At 30.9% G+C, this 24597-nt stretch overlaps 1 protein-coding gene and 2 long non-coding RNA genes across 3 annotated transcripts; 1 reads left to right on the top strand and 2 right to left on the bottom strand.

Moving 5' to 3' along the window:
* Window positions 1-1289: 1289 nt before the first annotated feature.
* LOC130451384 (uncharacterized) lies at window positions 1290-4265 on the bottom strand. Its single transcript, XR_008910715.1, has 3 exons — window positions 4202-4265; window positions 1660-1828; window positions 1290-1405 (listed from the first exon to the last, which is right to left on the bottom strand). It is a non-coding gene; the product is annotated as an uncharacterized LOC130451384 (long non-coding RNA).
* An 11821-nt stretch (window positions 4266-16086) lies between these two features.
* Window positions 16087-17428, bottom strand: LOC130450934 (UPF0669 protein C6orf120 homolog). The gene is made up of 4 exons (XM_056789679.1): window positions 17259-17428; window positions 17053-17201; window positions 16884-17000; window positions 16087-16769 (listed from the first exon to the last, which is right to left on the bottom strand). Exons 1-4 carry the CDS (start codon window positions 17292-17294, stop codon window positions 16502-16504), a joined length of 570 nt encoding a protein of 189 aa, XP_056645657.1. The 5' UTR covers window positions 17295-17428; the 3' UTR covers window positions 16087-16501.
* Window positions 17429-17654: 226 nt separating this feature from the next.
* Window positions 17655-18711, top strand: LOC130451109 (uncharacterized). Its single transcript, XR_008910672.1, has 3 exons — window positions 17655-18027; window positions 18107-18167; window positions 18320-18711. It is a non-coding gene; the product is annotated as an uncharacterized LOC130451109 (long non-coding RNA).
* Window positions 18712-24597: the final 5886 nt, after the last annotated feature.

The following is a 24597-nucleotide window of genomic DNA, read 5'->3' as shown; positions in this document are numbered from 1 at the left end:
GGAGAAAATTTCTTCTCCATAAATGAAAATACAAGACCGCATGTCGTTCAAAATTACCTCGAAAAGATCGAAATTCAAGCATTCTATTGCTAACTATTCTGATTTCTATCAAACTTAGCCTTTTTGGGATGTATAGTCGCTTAAGAGCTTTATTAAATTTAGCTGAATATTTATATGAGCTAGATCTTAGACTCATTTGAATATCTAATTATCTACTTAACACATTCTTCACTACAAATACTACAATCACAATGACACTGTTCGACGCGCATTTCGATCACTAAATTATCAGATTTCACTTTGTTCAGAAACCAAACTGAAATCTTACTTTCAGTCTCTAGTGATGATAACTTTTTTCGGCAAATTCCACAATTTTGGTTGAAATTAAAATATACACTAATTCTATAGTTAATTCCATTTTCAAATATCAATTTTGTTGAATTTTTAATAGTTCCGGTTATGGTGTAGTGGTTGCTTTATTTATTTATATACTAGATTAGATTGGAAGAACTAGGGCGTAATAACCATCAATCGACCTCTCTAACTTTTTGACCTATTGTGCATCCTGGACTGTTTTGCAGTCAGCTAGCAGCGACTTCGGAAAGTGAGCTACCTATATGGAAACGGCGATTTTCGGTGATTTCCTTTGCTTTCTTGCAGAAACGACAAGAGCTATGGGGAGTTTCTCCGATGTTATTCAGATAGTAGTTCACCGGATAGTGTCCAGTGAGCATAAGAGTCACTCTTCTTAGCTCATCTTGGCTTAATAAAATGTCTGTTTGGAACCATTTGGTAAAATAAGATATAAATTCTTCAATTGTTCCAGACTTACTCCATGTTTCTGATTTTTTCTCGTTTCCCCACCTTTTTATGACCATGGCTTAATGGCTTTTCGGGAAACTTATAGAAGGTAGTGGTCCTATGAAAGGATTTGGCCTTTCTTCGCTATGTAAACATCTAAGAATAGCGTATGTTTCCGCCAGGAATATAGAAGGTTCTGAGCCCATTGACAACGCAATCTCTACATTTGTCCATTGTTATCGATATTATGATTTTATAGTTATTGAAAAAGCATAATTTGGAAGACATGACTTTTATGATCATATCTGTGGGTACCTTACATTCCTTTCAAATGCATAGATGCCAGCCACTTACAGTATAATTCAAAGATCCGATATATGCAATTTTTGAAAATGACGTAGTTAGGAAATTTATCATTTTTCCAAATCCAATTGTGATTCAACGGGATATAATAAAAAGATAGATTAAATAATTTCAATTTTTATTTTGTTTTAGCTCTCAATTATTTTCTCGATAAATAATATCACTTATCTGCTGAATTTTGATGTTTTTTAATTTTCCATTTTACTGATTTACTATGTACTATTTGTCCAATACTCATCACCTATAAATAAAGAGCTCAATATATGAATTGCTCTGTAGTTGATTAGAAATATAATCACAACATGATTCTTAATAATTTTTCTATCGAAAATTTATAATATTGATTTTGTAATTTAGTAATATAAAGATGTGCAATTGTGGTATCTAATCATATCACACGTCCATTTTCTATTATCTTTTGTGTTAAAATTCTACACCCCATAATAAATAACCATCTACCAAATAACCCTGTTTACATTTTTGCATTATTCATACCTGGCAGCATCCAACCTCGTTCTTATTAACCGTCACCCGAGCCACACATACATCTGTCAGATACCAATTGAAGGGTTCTTTTTCCACCCCCGCATGATTCACTCACCAGTGGTGGAGGCTACATGTCTGATATCACAATACAACTGGTCATTCAACAAAAACTCTAAATCTACGAAGAAAAACTAAATTTGAAAAAGAATGACAAAACATAAAAATCATCAGCTCTAGTTTCACCTCTATAACTGGAATGTAATTTGTGATAAAGTTATTATCTAAGTTATGCTGCAATATAGAACTTTGCCTTTTATTCTTTACCAATAACTTTGATACAGAAATGAGTGGAAACTTATCAGTGAACAAATAAATATTGATATGGAAGTAATGAAATGGAACTATGGATTAGTCTATAGAAACTGGAGAAAATATTTGTTTGGTACTAAGAAAGAAAATGTATAAAAAAGCAATAAATAAGAGCAGAGAAACAATAATTTTCGAAAGCGCGATGTAAGTATTTACTAAATATAAAAATAAGAGGAGACATGGAAGCATTTGCGGGAGAACTAGAGTATGAAGAGCATCAGAAATAAAACTTTAAAGAAACAATATAATTAATTCTATATTATATTTTATTGACCGATACAAAGCAATATAGCAACAATACTATAAAATACTATAAACATAATGTCAACTTTCAGTTTATGTGAAAATATACACTGGTCATGGGAAATTCATAATAAAGTCAGATATATTAACCAGAATATGAAAAAAAAAATAAAACATTACAATGCACTTCTGAAATATTTTCTACTCTAAAAACTTTCAAATAGATCAGATAATCAATGAAACAATCTTAGTACGCCAATGATCAATGTCAATCTACTGGAGGCAGTGGAAGAGAGAAGAGGCGGTATTACTGGCTGCCCTCTTCGACTCTGAGCAGCCATTTTAGATTTTATGACCGTTCGATACTAAAACATATATCGATGGGATCCTTGTCGCAACTGCCAAAAGAGGTGGTTGTGAAAAAAGGACAACTAGCCGCCTTTTACACTGATTCTTAACATGTTCCTTTTCAAAGACTCGAAGCTTATCATCCTTTTTCTTTATTAAGAAAAATATAATGGAAAGGTATTCCATTTCATAATTTTTCTTTACAAGTATTCAATATACTCTTGATATTTATCTTCTCCTCTGATTGAAAATTAGTTTCAACATTTTGACCTATTCCGGTCTTTATCAAAATATGATCTGACATATATTAAATAATTATATTAATCAATAGATCAAATTAAAAGTCTTAACCACAATAAATATCCTTAGTTATCATATCGAAAATGTAGTAACTCTCAATTAAGTTATCCTTAGTTTGAAATTTCTAAAATAGAATTATAAATTGTACTCAAATTATTTAGGTCTTTTTTTTATCATTGATAACTGTTTTGTTCCTACGTATATGAAAATGTTTTTTTCTTCTAACTGACTGTTTCAATAATATTTGAATTTTTAATATTTAATGTTTAATTATGTCAAATCAGTTGCAATCTAAAAAATATTTAGTAAAAAATCCAAGATAAGACTATTTCTATCTACTATTGTCAATACTATAGCTTTTCGAAGTCATGTTCGCATTGAAAATACCTTGGATTTAAGAATATTATGTATATTTTTTTCCCATATTTCTTTAGAAAACGGCATAACACTCAATTATCGATATGCATTCAAGTTGCAATGGTCAATACTTTTTTAAAAAGGGTTGGACATTTTTCAATGTCAGGTAACAAAGTAGGTAAAAATCGCCAAAAAAAGAATTTTTGGGTGAACCAGGCAATATTCAAACTTAGGTACCAATCTGTTAAAATATTTACTTGATATTTTGTATCTTATCATCTTTTTGAGACTCCTAGAAAAGCTAATTGTGTACAATTTTGAATATGATTTTTATTTTCTAGGTATTCAGACAAATAATCATTTGTTGACTATTGTTTAAACTACAAAATTATCGAAAACAAACAAAAAATTTATTTTTGATTTTATTTAATAAACAGTTAATTGCCGCAAAACAAACAGAAAACCTATTGATAATTTTGCGTTCAACATTAGAATTATGTTTTAGAATATTTAAAAATAATATTGATTTAAACAATTCTATTTACAAATACATATTGCATCAGCGGACATTTTAAATTGAAAATACACTTTAATTACACTAGTTATAATTACTTCAAGTCTTGTTTTCATTTAGTCTTATCAACCTCGAGGTCATTAGAGACCAGATTAGTCGTATGGATTAATAATTTTGATGTAATGTCTATGACTCTAAGATATGCCATTAAATTGACTATATTAGAACGAAATCAGGGATTAATTTTAATTCAATAATGTTATTTTCAATTCTACGTTTTTATTCTTCTGGGTAGTATGAGGAGTAAAGTAATATCAGATACTATCACGCTTTATATTATCTTCGCCTGTAGGTATGTATGTACCTGCACAACGCAATTTAAATACGGATAATATTGTAGAATTTCATAAATTATTTTACCTCGGTTTTCGGCTGTATACTGCTCGACAAACTAACGTAGTCGTAATTAGCCGCTTAAACTAGATACAAATAGAGGTTGATTGCAAAAATTAACTGGCAGAACCTCATATAACGGGGAAAGTCATTGATGATATGCTTAGATTGCGAAATAATTGATAAGACGATCAGAGTCGTAGTATTAGTAGTCATATATTTTCAAACAAATAAATATTAGTTATATAATTATATTTATGGTTAAACTATAAACTAAATAATCATTCTGAATATAAGAATAAAATGACCCCACCTCACAACAATGGAATTAATTCTATCGTCTCTCATTTTATTCTTATAGTAAGAATTAGTTTATACTTTTTAGTTTGATTTACTATTGAGCGTATTTTTAGTTCTTCCAACTAAACATTCAGTTGTCAAACGAGCATTTTCTGTAAACGAGAGTGATGACTTTTGTCAATAATGAGGTCCAGAGTGTTGATTTTTTGTAATAAATTGTACTTAAAAGGAATGTATTTCAACCACAATATTCCTTGGTGTGGCTACTATATTCCAAACCCAAGAAAGTACACACTTATTCTCATTGATCGTTGCAATGTTTACAAGTGCGATCAACAAAAAAATTTTACATACTGAATTATTATAAGCTCTTTTTTTATCGACGGACATTTAACGGAAGAAACAAATATTAATCTGTTTCCGACCCAAATAGTTCCTGCAATTAATAATGGATTTAGAAACAATTCAGACGAATTCACTCGGAATATTATCTTTCAGCAGGATGGTGCTCCTTCTCGTTACGCTGCTCGGGTTCGAAATTATTCAAATAATTTGTATATGAGAAAATGGATTGGGCGTCGTGGATTCATTGAATGGCCACCAAATCTGACTGATCTGTGAATCAAGTTTTCTTTAGGATTATTTGTCTAGCCCCTTTAAGTTCAAAGAATTAATCTGATGTAATAATATTACTTTTTAATAATTTTCATTTATTATTTGTTTCGAGGAGTAACAATTATTTGGATGTTATAAAACACCTCGATTAAAATAAGAATTCCGAAGATTTTTCATCTTTGTCTAAAATAAGATTTCTAGGAGGGTAAGACTTAATATCCGCACTGTTTAGTGGACAGCCGATAAGAATATATGAGGTTGTATCAGAGAAATATCTAGGTTTAGTTAACCGGGTTCTCTTAAAACAAGATAATGTTAAATCACGTATTGCTAAAGTGAAGTGAAATAAGATCAAAGAACTTGGTGATATTAAACTCCTACCACATTCAGCATTTAGTCTGGACCTTGCACCGTCAGATCACTATTTATTCAAATCTATGGCGAAAAAATTTGAATTCAAAGGAGATGTTGAAAATGCATTGCGATAATTTTTTGCATTCAAGCTCAATAAATGGTTTTCCCAAGGTTTCAAAGAGCTTGCTAAGGTGTTGGGTTGCAAACCGTTGAATACGATAGACTACGAGGATAGCCTGACCAAAAGATGGCGGTAGTTGTTTGAAAAATACCACTGTATTAGAAAGTACACAATCTATACATCATGTTGCAAATTTGAAGATTACACGTTGTTTAGTATTTGTTTGACAGCCATCAATAGTGAACGTTTTTAGTGAATTTGTAAACATGGATAAAAATTTGTCATCGTTACGTGATACAATACTTTTATTGAAACTGCACTAGATTCTACTCTGGGTGAAACTGCTCCTTCCTTATCAACAGTAAAATATTGGGTAGCAGAGTTTAAACGAGGCTGAATACCATTATCGCAGTGGTCAACCAAGGTAACGACTCCAGAAATAAATGAAATAACCATAGATCCATCACTTCACACCCAAAACAAAAGAACAATCAAAATAATGGACTGAAAAAGGAGAACCGACTCTAAAGAAGGCAAAGACCATTCCATCTGCAAGTAAGGATATGGCGTCGGTTTTTTGGGATGCGTGGAATAATTTTCATTGACAACGGCGAGTGTTATGCGAACTTTTGAACGAAGAAATCAAGCATTTGGCTAAGAAAGTGTTATTTCAACAAGACAATACTCGAGCCCACACATCCGTTATTGCAATAGCCAAAATTAATAAATTGAAATTTAAATTGCTACTTCATGTACCCTATTCGCCAGATTTAGCCTCCTTGGATTATTTTCTATTCCCAGACTTGAAAAAATGGATCGATGCCATTTTTCAACAATGGTTATTTTGAGGCGCTTGACGATTCTTATTATAAAAAGGATATTGAACATCGCTGGGAAATATATATATTTTTCTCCAATATTTTTGTGTTTTCTTTGTTGGGTCAGCTACTTCTGGGATCATCCTCGTAATAGACTTAACTTTAAATAAAATTAAAAAATTCATTCTAAAACTGGTTTCTTTAGAAAGCTGTTTAATATTTCTAATTTTTCAACTCGTGAGTTTACAGTACTCGTACTGGTTGCATGCGCCGAATTAGTTCTTAGTATTATAAATAATAACTACAGATTTCCTTTAAGTAAACCTATTTGAATTTTACTCTTTATCCTATATTTATTGTGGACAATTTTTTTGCAATAAAAAAATTCTTCAACAATATTAGATTCTCTTGAGCTGTAAAATAATATTTTACAGTACTTCCTAGAAGCCTCTTTATACCTGGAATATTTAAATTAGGCTTATAAATATAGTTCTCGAGATTTATTAGCTATTCAATGATTAGTATAGACTGTCGAACATTTTTGCAATTTTACAAGCTATTTACATAAAAACCCTTTGAAAGATATTTTGCATTTTGTTGAACGTTTCAAAAAATCACAAAAACTGACCAAACATCACTCATTTTTACAACTCAAAGGAAGTTTCACATTGTACATAGGAAGAATATGTAAACCCTTTTTTCAAGGTGAATACGAAATGGTACTTTCAAAAAATCGGTCAAGCCTTAGTTTATTGTCATGTAAAAAGTATGTTATTATATACAAAGGATGGAATTGAACAAATATACGACAAAATTGAATTAGTACAATATATTTATATATCAGAGTCATAAAATACAGTTATTGTTATTCTTATTCCATACAAAAACGTAAATAATTCTCAAAATTGCTAGAATTTATTAAAGAAGTTGCTGATGTAACGTTTAAGAACACACCCTAAATATTTTGAAAGTTATTAAAATCACATAGTATTAAACAATATCAAATTTGAACTATATCGCAAATAGAGTAAAAACTATTTTTCACAAGAATATACAGAGAGAAATGTATTGACTGGTACCCAGACTGCAGTTGTCCATGCATAGATTTAATTCATTATCTCCGAGAAGAGTCTCATTAATCAAACCTGACAATATTTATCCTCCACAAAGAACACCTCAAAACATATTGTTACAACGCTTTAACCTAAACAATCTAGCGACAAGACGTATGTGTTCTTGATATTCATTAACGAAATTGGCTATCCTGAATTGCTACATTTTCTAAGAATATATACTCCTCCGGTTGCCACTCGGTTTCACTCTTTATTCTATTTCCCAGTTCTCAATGAATGAATGGATATCAATGTAATATGCAGAAACCATTGGGAATCTTTTCAAGTACTTACTATTTCTAATTTAATAAAAACTTTACTGTTTTATAACTTTCTTATTATTTGTTATCATGGAATTATCTACACACTTTTTTCGTATTTACCTGGATATTACATTATTTACATTTCATCCCAAAGACCTATTTATTATTTATACTATTCAACTTTGATTGTTAACTCTATTAATTGGGCCTCAAATTGTGGGGATGCAAATAAATTATAGCTTAAAAAATTTAATCTACAACTCAAAATACTGCTGGCAAATGCTAAAAAAGAGTATGCATACTCTTCATTTCACTGCTCATACTGTTATCTATGCCTTCTATCCATTGAATGTTTATTAAATGCCCTGGTAGGTAACGGATTGATATTTTAGTTGATAAATACGTAAAAAATAGTTCCAAAACCACCTAATAAGTATTGTTTTCATAACTGACATCACCTTATCAAATGAAATGTTAAACTGTCACATAGAAAATTATAATGAATTTTCTGCGGTTTTTCCACGATGATAATAACAAGTGTTCTTTATTTATTTAAATCTAAGTCAGTGGGTAGATATCAGAGGCATAGCGATAAACATTAACCTTTATAATAAAAAATAATACATGCCAGCTATGCATTTCAGAACTGTAACTTTGCGTGTTAACACGCAACATGTCGATAGTATTTCTAAAGCAATCTTAATTAACCTTTCATTTAATTTTGTTAGAAGATAGAAAACATGAAATTTATAGATATTTATTTAAGCAATAATAATTACTGGACGATAAGTTTCATCCATTTACGGTCCGGATGCTGGCAATAATCATATATCCTAAAACGAAACCCAAATAGAGTTTTAAATATTTAAAAATTTGCGTATCCTTAATTTCCTTTCATTCTCTACAGTCCAAACCAATATATACAGGCTTTCCCCAAATATATGGGATGGAGCCATAAGTTCCAAAACAGTAACGAAACATATTTGAAAATTTTGCGATTTTGAACCCCTTTGAATATATCCTTATTGCAAGTCTCTTCGCAGGTCCGATTTTCTACATAATTCATTGATAGTGGAGTGAAACTTCCAGAAAAAACAATCGAGTGGTATGAGTTCCGGAGATTATATTGGCCAATAACAAAATGATAAAGGGCGGACCGACAAGATACATATTGAAGTCAACATGGTTAACTTCCATGTTTTCATATCATTACATTTAAATCGACTAACCAATTGTAAGTTGAACTTCACATTCTTGAGGATCTCATCTACATCTCTTCTGTCCCTATACCATAACATCATTTTGATTAACATATTGCTCCGTTGGTAGAAAAGTGACACAAATCAAAATTCATCATATTCAAGATAATTACTTGAAACCAACAGATATATTTGGAAAAACGACATTACTGTAAATTTCACCATTCGCCGCTAGGAGGTGGAAGTGTCGTTTGTTCACTTCAATGGTCAACCTTTTGCTTTTATAGAAAAGTGACAGTTGTGATTTTGATCCCATGAGAGAACGTCGCATTGCTGAAAATTTTATCGAAAAACGTCTGAATTGGTTTCATTTCATGTTATGTATTTTATAAAACGCCACTTTCCACTTTTAGGACTGTGCCATTGTTGGTGAAATTATTTCCACTGATCTTCGAGGAAAACACGGGAGTCATCGCAAACTAAATGCAGGTATCAAATGAGTTGGAAGGCATATAAATTCGGTTCCAAGAGTTGAAAGCCATTAAACAAGACCGCGCTCTTCCAGTGAATATATTGAAGGTGAAAAATCCTTACGTGATCTGCACAGGGACTATATTATAGAATGCACAGAAAAAAAAATCACCCCTTACAAAGTATTTAATATACCACCAAGTGTTTACTCGTGAACTCAACATCTCATTACTCATACCTAAAAAAGACTAGTTTGGGATATAAATGAAAAGGTTGGAAAATAGTAAAAGCAATGATAAGCTAAGATGAATGAAAGTAATTAAAATTGAGAGGGGGGCTCCATTTACAATCCTTTATAAGACTCCCTACGACTTTAGTGAGCTACAAATGAAAACACCTAGACTTTGGTTTAGAGAGTTTGTACAAGAACAAAATAAGAATATCTGATAAAAAGAGAAAGGGTTTATTGGAACTACTAAGGAAAAAACATATTCCTATTTACCATGCGGAATATTATAAGAATTTATATACATATTCATATACAGTTTGTTGTATTCATAAAAAAAGCGTACACGAATTAGAATGAGACAAAGTTTTGTCATGTATGTGTAAAATTGGTTTATTCTTATCAAAAATGCAATGCATTGGCGTTCGGCGTCAACCAAACTTAATTTTTCTATTTTATAATATTACCTCATTACAGTTTTATAGAAGATTCAATAGAAACAACTAATGAGACATTTCTATTTTCTTCTGCTAAGGTTTATAACCGTTACATCCATGCAGTTTCAAAATTAATTACACCGAAGCGACGCCAGTGTTTTACTTTTTTGATAATCTATGACGGGTGGTAACCTCCAATAATCATTTAGACAAGCCAGTTTTACACATACATAACAAAATTTACCTCTTTCTAATTTGTGTACAATTTTTTTATGAATTCAACTATATTTTTTGAAAATTTTTATATTAGACAGTTTTTATAATAGCTATACATAAATTAACAGACATTAAAAGGTTGAGTATTGCTTAGTTTTTATGAAAAAGTGTCACAACTCGAATAAAGACTAGAATTTTCCTTTTATTCAGGATGTAGTTCAAATATTTCAATTAAACATTAAACCATACTAAAAAATGCATTATTACTTAGAATTATAACATAAAAAAGTGTTGAATAAAATATTTTTTATACCTTGCTAGATGATGTGTTTGTTTGATTATTACTTGGAAGAGCCTTCTTGTATTGAAATAATGATTACTTTCTTTAAGTTTAAATATTTTATTAATATATAAAGAAAAATATGCTTGGTACATTACATATCATTTTCAGCGACAACTTAGACAACTGACACATGACATACATGAAGTTAGCTGCTAACATTTTACCAACTAACACACCTCCTCGATTAAAATGTTTCATACAATGATACATGAAAATCGCAACTTAACTACTTAGCAAAGAAAACTTACTTTTCCTCTTAAATAAATGAAAGTACCCTTAACTAATGGTTTAGTTAATATATCGGCTAAATTTTGTTCTGTTGACACACAACTTACAGCAATTTCTTTTTTTCGTAACTAAGTCTTTTAAAAAATGAATCTTAATATCTATGCGTTTAGCTCTCTTAGAATTTTCATTGGATTTTGACATTAAAATAGAACTTTTATTATCACAATAAATAGCTGCGCCGATAATAATATTAAAATCACTCAAAATACCCTTTATATTCACTAGGTCTTGAGCAGAACTAGCCGCTGCCACATATTCAGTTTCTGCCATAGATAATGCTACACAGTTTTGCTTCTTTCAAAAACAGGATATCGGATTCATTCCGCATTATGCAACCACTTTCTCTCAACATGCAACACTCTTTCTGTCAGTCGTATCTGTTGCCCAATCAGCATCTGAATATCCCACTCGTTTAATTTCATCAGTAGTGTTTTTGTAGAATGTTAGCCCCATTTCTTTTGTTCCCTGAAAATAATGAAAGATTCTTTTCGCTGCGTTCCTTACTTCAACTGTAGGTTTATCTAGAAATCTACTCAAATAAGATACTGAAAAAGTAACATCAGATCTGGTGGTTGTGCGCAGGTACATAAGTCCTCCTATTATTTGTCTAAAAGCACTTCTATTATTTTGCTTTCACTTAAGTATTGAAATCCTTTGACCATCGGTGTTGCTTTCGATTTACATTCTTTCATGTTAAACTTGTCTAGCAGCTTCTCTATATACTTCTTCAGATTAATTACTATTATATTTTCTGTCCTTGTTATATCCATACCTAGAAAATTCTTTATTTTATCTTTGCATTAAAATAATTCTTCAATAAATTGACTACTGTTTCCACTTCTTTTTCTTCTCCGACTACCAACATGCCATCGACATAAATAAGGATCCACACTTTTCCATTATGATACAAATAACAATCATATTTTGATTTTTCAAATTTGTTCTTTCTCGCAAAATCATTAAATATATCATTCCATATTTTAGGAGACTCTTTCAATCCATATAAAGATTTGTTTAATTTTAAAACTGGTGATTTTGACTCTAGACCAGGTGGTGCATAGACATATACTTCATTTTCAAATAATCATTAAGATAAGCCGTTGGAAAGTCCAACTGTCTTATTTTAAAATCTTGTTGCAATGCAATTGATAAAATCAATATTATGATTGACATTTGAGCAACAGGTGAGTAGACAGGTTCAAATGGATGCTCCTCCTTCATCTGAAAACCTCTAGCCACCACTCTTGCCTTCTTTGTTCCAACTTCCTTTGTTCTATATACCCATTTAGTTTCAATTGCTGTTTTTCCTAAAGGTAGATTCGCTTCAGACCACGTTTTCAAATTTTCGTGCGAGTTCAACTCCTTTTCCATAGCATCTCTCCAATCTTTCACTTTCACCGTATCTTCATATTGTACTGGATCATTATCTGATGATATTAGACAGTAGGCTTGTAAATCTCGTACTCATTAAAATGTTTTGGCATATTCACAGTTCTCCAGCTAGAGGTTGTATCTGTTCTTGGTAAATACTTTTCAAAATCATTTAAAACATCTGAACTTCCGGACTCTTCCAAAGTTACTTCTTCTGAGTCACTCTCTTCTTCGATTTCAATTTCATTGTTATCTTCTTTATCCCTTAATTCAGTTTCTTCATCAAATATTATTCTTATTTGTTCTTTCGCATAGTCAGGTTTATGTTTCGATATTTTTTCATAATTCGTTTGTTTTTCATTAAATTTCACATCTCTTGAGCAGAAAATTTCACATTTTTCATTATCCCATAATCTATATCCAGCTCCACTGTACCCTACCATTATACACAGTTTTGCTCGTTTATTTAGTTTACTTTGTCTCGGCAAAATAGTTGCCCATGCCTGGGACCCAAAAATTCTCAATCTTGATAGATCGTTGTAACCATACCATAGTGTGGCTGGAGTTTCTCCAAAATTTGCTTCAGTAGGCGATCTGTTTAACTCATATGCATAACATAGAATTGCTTTGACCCATAACTCTCTTGGTAAGTTGGTTTCTGAGAACTTTGTCCTTACATTATCTAAAAGTGTCCGATTCATCCGTTCTGAAATACCATTCTGCTGCGGAGTATGTGGCATCGTATACTCCAGCTAAATCCCTTTAGATTTACAAAAATTTTTATAGTAATTAAAGGTAAATTCTCCCCCATTGTCCAATCTAATTCTTTGAGTTCTAAGCCCATGTTTTGTTTTAATGAGTTTAATAAAATCTATAGCATTTTGTTTGCTTTCATTTTTATCTTTCAATAGCTTAACAACTAAAAAATGAGAATAATCTTCAATTAAAACTTGAAAATACTTGTAACCTTCTGGCATAGGAGTTTTTACAGGACCTTCTATATCTGTATGTATCAATTCCCCTATTTTTGTAGTTTTCTTTCCACATCTATAAAAAGGGTTTCTAGTACCTTTACCTTCAATACAATTTTTACAAACTTCTGAACTATAAGGTAACCCTAATTTTTTAAAACTATATTTGTTAATATGTTCTAACCTCCTGTGCCAATTATAACAACATTTATCATTTCCTAAATCTACATTCAAAACAAATAAATTGTTACAAGACTCACAGTTCAATTTACAACCATTTTTACTCAAAGTTGCACCTTTTATACATAATTTATTATCGAAAACTACTTTGAAATCATTCAACAATAATTTGGACACAGAAATTAAATTATGTGTGATACCTTGTACTATTAGTGCATCTATCTTTATCTTTTTCCCTTGACATACCCCTTTGACTGTCTCTTTTTTCTTTGCATATAGCACTTCATTATTCTTTGCAGTTCCTATTTTTACTTCTGATGCCAAATCCATCACATTTGACATGTAAGGCTCCATTTCACCTATTACAATATGCTGAATGCACCCAGAGTCCAAAATAAACTTGTTAATACCTCTAGTAGAAGGCACTATACTGCTTAAAGCTAAAAATGTAATTTCATTGGCGGCATTTGCTTGACTTCCTATACCTCGATTTTGACCTTTATTCTGGCCTCTAAGATGACTTCTACGAAAACCTCTTTTATAAAGTAGCCTCGTGATGACTAATGACATTCTGCTAACTTATGTCCGGGTCTTCCACATTTGTAACACACATATTGAAATGTATTAGAGGATGCATCAGTTTGACCACTATTCTACCCTTATTTTGATTTTATTTTTAATTCTTCATCAAGCAAACGAGATTTCAGAAAGTCCATTATTACACTGCAGTTCATAGTTTCAATCGTGGTTATTACTACCTAGTATTCTTCATTCAATGTTAACAAAAGATGACATACTTTGTCTTCATCATCTATTTTTGATCCTATTCCTTCCTAACTCCCTTATTATAGTATCAAACACATGGAAATGATCCTCTAATTTATCATTTCTTCTATGCTTCAAGGTAAGTAGTCTCTTTTTTATGTTAAGTTTTGTGAAAACACTTTTTCTTTGGAATATATCTTCTAATGAACTTAGCATTTAGCATCTTAGCATCTTTTATTATTTCTAGATGCTTGTCACTCACACATTGCAATATTATTGACTTTGATTTATCAACGTTGATTTTTAATTCTGATATTTCTTTATCTAAAGTGAAATCGGCTATTGTTTTTTCAAGTGTATCTTCTAATTGTTTTTCTGCAAGTAAAGTTCTTACTCTAAATTTCCAATTGTTGAAATTATCTGAGTTCAACTGTGGTACCGTTGAAATATTCATCTCGATTTGATGAACGTTTCCCTCGCTTTTTGACTGGCCGGCGTCTACTACTTAATAGTTTCCAGTATTACCTGGGCCCATAACTTGTTTGATTATTACTTGGAAGAGCCTTCTTGCATTGAAATAATGATTACTTTATTAAAGTTTAAATATTTTATTAATATATAAAGAAAATATGCTTGCTACATTACACAGCATTGTCAGCGACAACTTAGACAACTGACACATGACATACATGAAGCTAGCTGCTAACATTTTACCAACTAACAGTGTTCACTTTCGAATTTTTAAACCGCCCTATTGAACATCTACTAGTTTTGACTTGTATCACTTTTCTACCAACGGAGCAATATAGGATATTTATTGTTGTTATAATGTGATAGAATTATAACAAAATTAAGAATAAGAATTGGACTACACTTTCCATGTTCAAAATGACATTATTCTATATTATGTTGACTGGACGTAGCTTTATCTACTCTGTTTTATGGGCACTATTGTTCAAAATATTTTTATTTTATTGTTATATATAACATACAACGTTCAAATTAATACTTATACTGATGAGTTAGCCATACATCCCTAGTCATCTAGAAATATGTCGGGCTATCCTCATAACAAGGCGAAGAGAGTTATAGTTGGCAGATTATTCAACCAACAGTAATATTCTATTCACTTTTTGATTTTATATAAGTGTAACATATTATTGTTTATCAACTACGTACTTCCAAATTTATCCCCAGGCAACCAGTTTCCCATTTTTTTCTAGGTGTTAATAAGTCTAACTCTCTTGAAAACCAAATATATGGGCAAATGAAATATGCACTAGTAGTAAAACTATTTCTTATTACCATCTTATACAGAGAGGCTCGTAGAGTTTTTTATGACTGACATATTATTCATGTGGGCCGAGGAATATTATAGGTTTGGCCCTGAAATATGAAAATTATTCCTCTGCAAGGGTAGAGTATATTAGTTGAATAAATAAGGTACACTACTATATACACTAATTTTTGGACAACCTATATTGTAACCTTGTTGCACATATTAAAAGCTCAAAAAAGAGTATTTACGACTGTGACAAGTATAGGTGCATAATGATTCTATTGTTCACTTATAGGCAACTAATATTATAGAAAACTTAATATTCCGAAACGAGCAAAATTGTACAGCTACATTTAAGTATAGCTCTCATGAAATTTCAAGCGAATTTAATCACATAATATAAACATATATATATATATATATATATATATATATATATATATATATATATATATATATATATATATAGGGAAGAAATTTATTATTGAGGGTTTTGAATATTTTGTAACGTTAAACTTAATCCATCCCCATCCAAAGTAACCCAATTATCCACATACTGGAGAAAATCAATTTTACAAGTTGCTAAAAGTAACCAAATCTTTATTGTAGCTCTATATTTAAGAAGTGGGAAGTAAAGAAGACATCTATTTAATCTACTATCAGTTTAAGCCTCAAAATCTCCCAATTTTTTACATATGGATATGCAACTGGATTTGTCACTACATACTTATTCTAGCCAATGAAGAATCTATCAAAGAATTCTGAATGACCTTTTATCCACAACATACTTATAAGTTCAAACACAATAATAAATCACTAATACATCTATGAAGGCCAGATGTAATTAGATCAACATTAAGGAATCAAAAGTGATTCGTAAAAACATTAATCAGCAGCAATAAATATTTGAAAAATATCTAAAGTTTTATACATAAATTAAGAATATAAAACACATGTATAATATATTTTATGAATAAGAAAATATTATTTTCATTTGGTTAGAATAATAACTCCATTAATTCAAAAAGGTAGTGCATTCCATCAACTTTCTTTGCCACTTGTTGAATATTCTTCTTTCCTTTGATTTTATTGTTTTTAGTTTTGAGATCACCATTTACCACTTTTTGTGTTGTGTCTTGAATTAATTCATCTTCTATAATTGCAAAAGCTCGGTCCGCTTCAGGATGCTTGAAAATTTGTAAAATATATTTACTCGACTCATGTGCCGAATGACCATAAATTCCCACAGAAATTGGGCTTTTAAAACTACAAAAGTAATAAAAAAGAGAAATTTAAATTTATGTATTACAATTATTATGCTAAAAATTGGATTTGATATTATTTCTAAACAAAGAAACTACTGTTTAAACAAGCATTTACCTCAAAGGTACCTCTACAATATCTATTCCACATGTAGCAGAGTGTAGATCATACGTATCTGGATAGTATGTAGGAAATAATTTAGTTTCAGAAATGTAGAGATCCGCATCTCCAGTACTGGAAAGAAATTATGTTTTTAAACTGTGGCCACTAGAAAGAACTTGTTTACCTAGAATTCAGAGATATGACAATGTTTCCTGAATGATGTATATAGTAATATATGAAACTTTCATTCCCAACCACTCCTTCTTTATATCCTAATAAATCAGAATTACTGTAATCATAAGGAAATTCTTCATAATCTGCTTTGGAAAATAACTAAATAAAGCAAAAGAAAATAGTTAAAAATTAAAACCAGGCATAGCATGTACTTACTAATAAAGAGAAGAGTTTAAGAAGAAAATGGATCATAACTATATTATTGGTATATGATGTTGAGAAACATAATTTTCTATTAATTAATTAGAATTTTATAATATAACAAATATTTATCGTAAAATGGTAACATTTTATTGCTTAAAATCTTCTTCTTTCTTTTGCTCCACAGTTCAGCTGTGCATCTACATTCTTATTTATTTCCAAAAATGTAGTTTGTCATCAGCAAGAATTCAGTAGCTAACTATAGTGCTCTCATAAACCAAACGTATATATGTAGTTTAAATACTAATATATAAACTTAATATGTTCCAATCAAATTCAAAAATTATTCTCACATGGATTTTCATAAAGTTGGTTAATCAGGTCAATTGTACAATATAAAAAAGAAGAGGATTCTCATGCTATATCTTACCTCTGTGGCGTGGAATTTTAAATTGTAGTGTCTAAAGTACATTGATAATTAATAATAATTATACATCACTGAGTTAGTTCTAAGTTTGCTACTCATATTTTCAATATACGATACAGCTCTATCTTTAAAAAATTATTTATGATACAAGTGTATGAAGTGATACTTTTGTGTAATATGGCCAAATCGTACACAAACATATTTAATGAGAGTGCACATGTTTACTATTCGCATAGGTGTACTTATTCCCTACAAATCTATATAACTATCTTTATTAATATTTGTAGACAACTTGTGAGTACTCTATTAGTCCCTATTAGAGTAAATTGACAAGGAAACAGCTGTTCAAAGACTCAGGTAAGTTAAATATAAACCTTTAAATTTCCACTCATTTAACTGCTGTGTAAGGAATATATTGTATTTTTTTGTGTTACAGAAACTGCACTTGTGCAGTTTAGCCCTCAACTTTTCAAGCTGTGATGTAGGACTATCAAAAGGTAACAACAAATAAAAAATTAGTAGAGTTTTGAAAGTTTTAGATTAAATATCAAAAGATGGGGATCTCTTGTTTAAAATGGCATAATAACGCTCAAGCAAATATATAAAGCCGGTATAGTGGTAGTTTTATAATAATTATCTATTTATTCAGGGCAATGTCGCCTTAATGGACATCTGAAGACGTTGGACTTAGCAGATAATACAGCCTGCAGATTCTGTTGTGCAGAGAACAAAACCTCTATCCATATTCTCTCAAAGTGTGAAACACTACGTAACTCCAGAGCACTACATCTAGGAGCCTATGAAACAGAAGACGAAGATATCTAGCTGCTAGAGCCATACCATATTCTGAACTTTCCAAGAAAAGGAAAATTAATAGATTAGCTTTAAGCACTGACGATCTCCAGTATTGCAATAATAAAGGGGACACAATAGATCCTTTGAGTCGAGGCATATATGATACTCTAATATATACGTACATACATAGATTTATCTATATGTTCAGTTTGTATTTTTTCGAATGTAATAAATCACTGTCGTTAGTTTTTTTGTTCCATTTATGAAGCCCTAAACTCCCCATAATTAAAAATGAAAGTATATTCAAGACTAGCTTTCGTCTAGTTATTTTCGAAACTATTCAATGGAGTTGAATCAACCAAAACGATCGTGATACAGCTCCATTGAATTGTTTCGAAAAGTAACTGGACGAAAAATTTGTATTTTGAGTATGCCGCCAAAAGCAGAAAGAAAACTGTTATTTCATGTACGTTTAGTACTACTCATAAACCAACCGAGGTCGCTGAAATGTGGTTTATCTATAACTCCGACTGTTACTGTGGCAGATCAGTGCTCTAAATACTATCAACCTGAACGCCGCGTTTTATATTTTGTTATTAGGATATTAACGACCTGAGCGAGCAAAATTTCATCGTGTGGTTAAAGCTCTGCTATAATTTTTTGACGCGCTAGCTCTAGCCGTTATTCTTTGATTTGCGCTTTTTTTTCAATCACACACAACACAATGCATTATTATAATAGATGAATACCAAAGTGTACATACAAATTTTAGTTATTATTATATATTATGCTCTAACTTAACCTCTCTTTTCAATAATTGTGTTTGAATTATTGCCTACTTTCATCATAAGAAATTCACTCCATTTATAAAATCGAAAGTCTGTTCCCTTCTGTAAATTGTTTTTATTTTTTTGGTTTATGGCTCTCTGATTGTCAGTTTATAAAGGTAATAAGTTTATGAAATATACTAACATAAATGTTCAAATTTATGGTAGTTTTCAACATTGAATAATGGATCCATAACGTTGATGATTTCCATTGACATTGGCTTGATCTTTCTGAGAAATATGCCATCAGAGAATTTTCCGCGTAATTCTTGATTTTTCTAGAGTTACACCAATCCAAAAAATCGCCATTTTATCAATCAAAATTTCAAAAATATTTTGCAAAATGACCATGACGTTTCACATTTCTTAATGACGTACAAAATTATTATCTACAATTACAGAAACTGAAAGAGCACACAACACAAAATTATCTAAGATAAATTGATAAATATACAAATAGAAAAGAGTGTTATAATGATTATCCCATTTAAAAAGCATTGTATTTTTCACACGATTAATGTGCGTATTGAACATGAACTGCTGTATTTAACATGAACTGCTGTTACTTCAATTGTGTGAACCTGTTCACACATCTAATCAAATTAACGCCCACCTCCGTTAACTAAAGTTAAAAAGTAATGATATTATCAATTCCGTGGTTTTAGCACGATGTATTATTAAAATAGACAAAAGAAACATGAGTATAATGGCGAATATTTACAATATTTCCTGCACAATGTATTAATTATGTTAATATTTTTAATACTTGCGGATAATACTTAATTGTTGGAGTACAGTTTTAATGACTCTCTTCAGCTGAAGATCGTATGGGAAATATGATTTGACGAGTCTATCTAGTACGTATCGAACGATTTATGCAATATCGGATAATTATGAAATGATGTATTCATCAAAATAATTCAAAGATTTGTAAAATACTAATTAATTATTGCGAATGTATTGAACATTTTTTATAGCCACATAATAACGAGCAACTTGTGTTAAATTGTTATGCAATGACTACCGTTTTGAGCTATCGGAGATGTTTCCACGTGTACTACTATTGTACTAGAATTATTGGCTCAGACAAACGAAGAAATTTGGTGATTACATGCTCTTTAAAATATTTATTTCAAATTGACAACGATTGAGTTAAAAATAAAAATATTGTTCCAAAAGTTAGATACACTTTTCATGAATCCACTCAAACACTTCATTTATGTATGTTGAGAAAAAAGCTGTACCTTTTTACTCCCTATTACTGTACCGTACACCAAAAATTTGTATATGATTCGAATTTATTCATTTTCCAATTACCCAACATACAATAATTGACCACCGAAGTTTGAGAAAATAGTTATATTATCAATAACTGAGTTATTAGAGAGATACAATTTATTATACCATAATAGATTTTGTTTTTTTTCTTTGGATTTTATTTCTATTCGTTGAACTCAAAATTAATGTTGATTTTATTATTGTTGGTATTTCATGTATCTAAGATTGTTTTTGGCTCCACTTTTTTGCGAGACAAGACAATATTTTTCTCTCTCGTCTCGTCTCGACTAGTAGGGAATAATAGTGACTACACATTTTTTTCTTAATATAATAATTTCTTCGTAATCCTTTTCTGCTTGTCTCTTTTATAAAAAGACAATTTATAAAGACAATATATAAAGACAATTTCTAATGACATTGATGTTTTCTCCTTCTAGATTTGTACGACCTCTTTGAAGATTAGTTTTATCAAAAAATATACTATTTAACATTATAAAAAGTTTTTTTTTCAGATTCATGCGTTTCGATGTTTCTTGATTGCTCACGAACCTTCTTAATTCAGTATCAGTATCTTCGTGGACTTTCCATATTTCTACTATTAAACTTATACTTGTATCTAATGCGTGTTTCTTCCACATATGTTTACTTTTGGTACTTAGTCATAGATTTACATTAAAATGTGGAATTGATTCAATTTGTCAAATGTATTCCCCTTAAATACTGAGAGAGCCGTTATAGATTACGTTTTGTCTAATAATTGCTTTGGCGAATGTGAGCCTCTTGTTATTAAAGACATATGGGGCAGTGGTTTGGGGTACTAGAACTAGTCTGAATACCACGAGGAACAATCTCTCAAAAGTACAAAAACTTGCTTGCTTAGGTGCAACTGGGGCCATGAAATCTTGCCCAACAGCTGCACTAGAAGTGATTCTAAATCTCCCAACTTTCCACATAGTACTGGAAAGCGTGGCAGAGAAAACATCACTTAGAATGTTCAGAGAGGGAATCATCAACGAAAATTCGTTTCTAAATAATGACCAACCCTGGAACATGTCTCAGGACGTTGCATCGAAAAAGTTTAGCTTTGAGAAAAACTTCAATAGTAAACTGTAAAAGCAAGTGGGATCAAAACACCATACAAGAAATGCCATTAAATGGTATACGGACAAATCAAAATAGCAGACGGAACTGGAATAGGTGGGTACGGGCTTAGAACCAAACTTTCTGAAAGCCTGAGCAGTGCACCCATTTTTTCAAGCAGAAATCGTTGCAATTGAAGAATGTGTTCAGTTCAATCTAGAAAGAAACTTTCGCAAATAGAAAATCATCATCCTGTCCGATAGTCAATAGCCATTAGAGCTCTAAGCTCCAATATCATAAAATCCAAACTCGTTTGGGATTATCTAGGAAAATTAATCGAGCTAGGCAAGAAAAATAAAATTATCTTACAATGGATTCAGGGATACACCAGAGCGAAGGGAAATTAAATGGCTGATAAGCTCGCTAATGCGGGAACAGACAAGCCCTTCATGGGACTCGAACCCTTCTGTGGTATCAGCTACAGAACAATGGAAAAAGCACTTGAGAAGAAAGTAGATAAGAGCAAAATCAATTATTGGGATAACCTACAGGAGATGAGACAGGCAAAGACTGTTCTAGGAAACTATAACCAGAATAGATCTGCTGAATGTATCAACCTAAGTAACAATCTACGAATACTAACAGGAGTTTTATCGGGGCACTGTCGCCACAACAAACACCTGAAGACGGTAGATCTAGCCGATAATACGGCGTGCAGATTTTATTGCACAGAGGACGAAACCTCTATCCACATTCTCTCGAAGTGTGAAACACTAAGGAACTCCAGTGTATACGAAACTCCAAATCCATATATACATACTTACATATTGAAGACAATCTTCCTTCAAATCATAACCTTTTTAATTTTTTATGTTAAATTACGTTGTACAATGTATAAACGCAAAACATAAAGAGACATACACAATTGATAATTTCAGTACATGCTTGTTCACAAAACTCAAAGATTTAATTTGATATTACAAAATTACATATAACTTAATTAAAATAATGAAAATAGAAAGCAATAATAATTGAAATGGTGAGGAACTGTTGGAAATGATGAAACAAAGGGATACTATGCACAAAAATAACATGAAAAATCCTAATCACACAATAAAAGAAAATGTGATTTTAAAGTAATGAAAAACCAAATTAATAATGAAATAAAACACTAAGACTAATATGGGGAAAAACAGGGACCAATATAAAAAGGCACTTTAAATAGGTGAAAACAACCTAAAACTACAATAGAATATGTTATTAAAAATCGATAATAACGATGTGAATAATATATATGATATTGTGTATATGTTTATGTCTACTTTATTGGAATAAGAAAAAATCGCAAGAGAATTTGATAATGGGGTCCGAGGAACGCCGAACTAGCACACAATTGATGGTGAAAGAATAATGTACTTGGAATTAAAAAATGAATTGAAGATAAGGAAAATCATACCTGAGCTAACCAAAACTACTGCTACAATACAAGATGAAGTGACAGTTAGAGATATTTTAAATTCGGAAATAATATTTTAAAAACCTTGTTATCTTTAACGAATAATGTCTTTTCGTAACGAATTGGAAATCAGTAAAATAACTCCAATTTTGAAACTGGAGAAAAATATTGTACGAATAATTATAGACCAATAACATTGATAATTGTTTTTTCAAAATCATAAAAAAATAAAAATGATGACAGGTTTTATTGACAGATATGTTATTAGATGTGTTATGAATGATAATGCTTTCAGTGACGTGCTTTCAAACGAGTTTGTAGCTCTGTATTAGAGCCTCTTTTATATTTACTTTATTTTATAGACCTAATATGTACAAACCTCTGAAATCGACATTATGGCTTTGCTAACGACTTTTAGTCTATACAGGAGAAAACGTGGAGTTGTTGATCAATGATCGATGCTTTCTTCAAATCATATTAAAATTGGCTTTAAAGTAATAAACTGAAAATATTTATTAAGAAAACAAATTATATAGTTTTTAAACAAAAGAATAAAAACATTCAAGAAAATAAAGAAGTTCAAAGTGTTAAATGTCTAATATATAGAGGGTGTCTCAAAAGTAATGTCGATTTTTATATGTTAATTCCTACCCTCCATTTAAACATGTCGTAACTTGTTAACAATAGTCTTTAGTTCTATGAAGAGTACAATTGCTTTACTTTCTTTTAATGATTCTCTTTCTGTTTATTGACGACGGAATACTTTTGTATTATAAATAGTATGTAGTGCGATAAATATATTTGTGTATTTTTGTCAGCATGGAATATGTGAAATTGAAGTTGAAAACTCAGTTAATAGGATATTGATGTTACAAGGGAAGCAGTAGGTATCCAACCTAGTACTAGCCCTAAAACTCGCCGATTTATGGACTCCCTAGGACCTTCTAAAGATACCATACATTGCCATTTAAAATTATTAGGTATGATTTATAAAAATTGTCGAATATTGCCACACGAACTGATCGAGATTCAAGCGTAACTTGGAGTAGAGGTGTTGCTATATCGAAAGATGATCGTTTTATTGAACGTATTCTTATAGGCGATGTAAAATGGATTCATCAAAACCACCCGAACATAGAAAATTAGTGGTTAGACAAAGGACAACTACCGACGGACGTAAACTCTTGTTATGTGTTTGGTCGAATTATGAATGCTTAATGTACTTGGAAATAATTTTATTTGGTGGTGGAACTATCAATACCGATGTATATAGTGGAGAGCTGATGCGAATGTGTGAGGTTTTATCGGAGAAATATCCAGATGTTTTTAACCGAAAGCGGGTTTTCTTAGACCAAAACAATGCACCCACATAGTACGAAAGTTACGCGGAATGAGATCGAAGAAATTGGTGGTATTGAACAATTTGAATGTAGAGAAGATGTTGAAAAAGCAATGTTACAATTTTTTGCATCTAAGACCAAAAAATGGTTT

Source organism: Diorhabda sublineata, chromosome X, assembly GCF_026230105.1.
Source record: "Diorhabda sublineata isolate icDioSubl1.1 chromosome X, icDioSubl1.1, whole genome shotgun sequence".
Lineage (NCBI taxonomy): Eukaryota > Metazoa > Arthropoda > Insecta > Coleoptera > Chrysomelidae > Diorhabda > Diorhabda sublineata.
The sequence above is the reverse complement of the archived record's forward strand: the minus strand, read 5'-3'. Positions and strand labels throughout refer to the sequence as shown.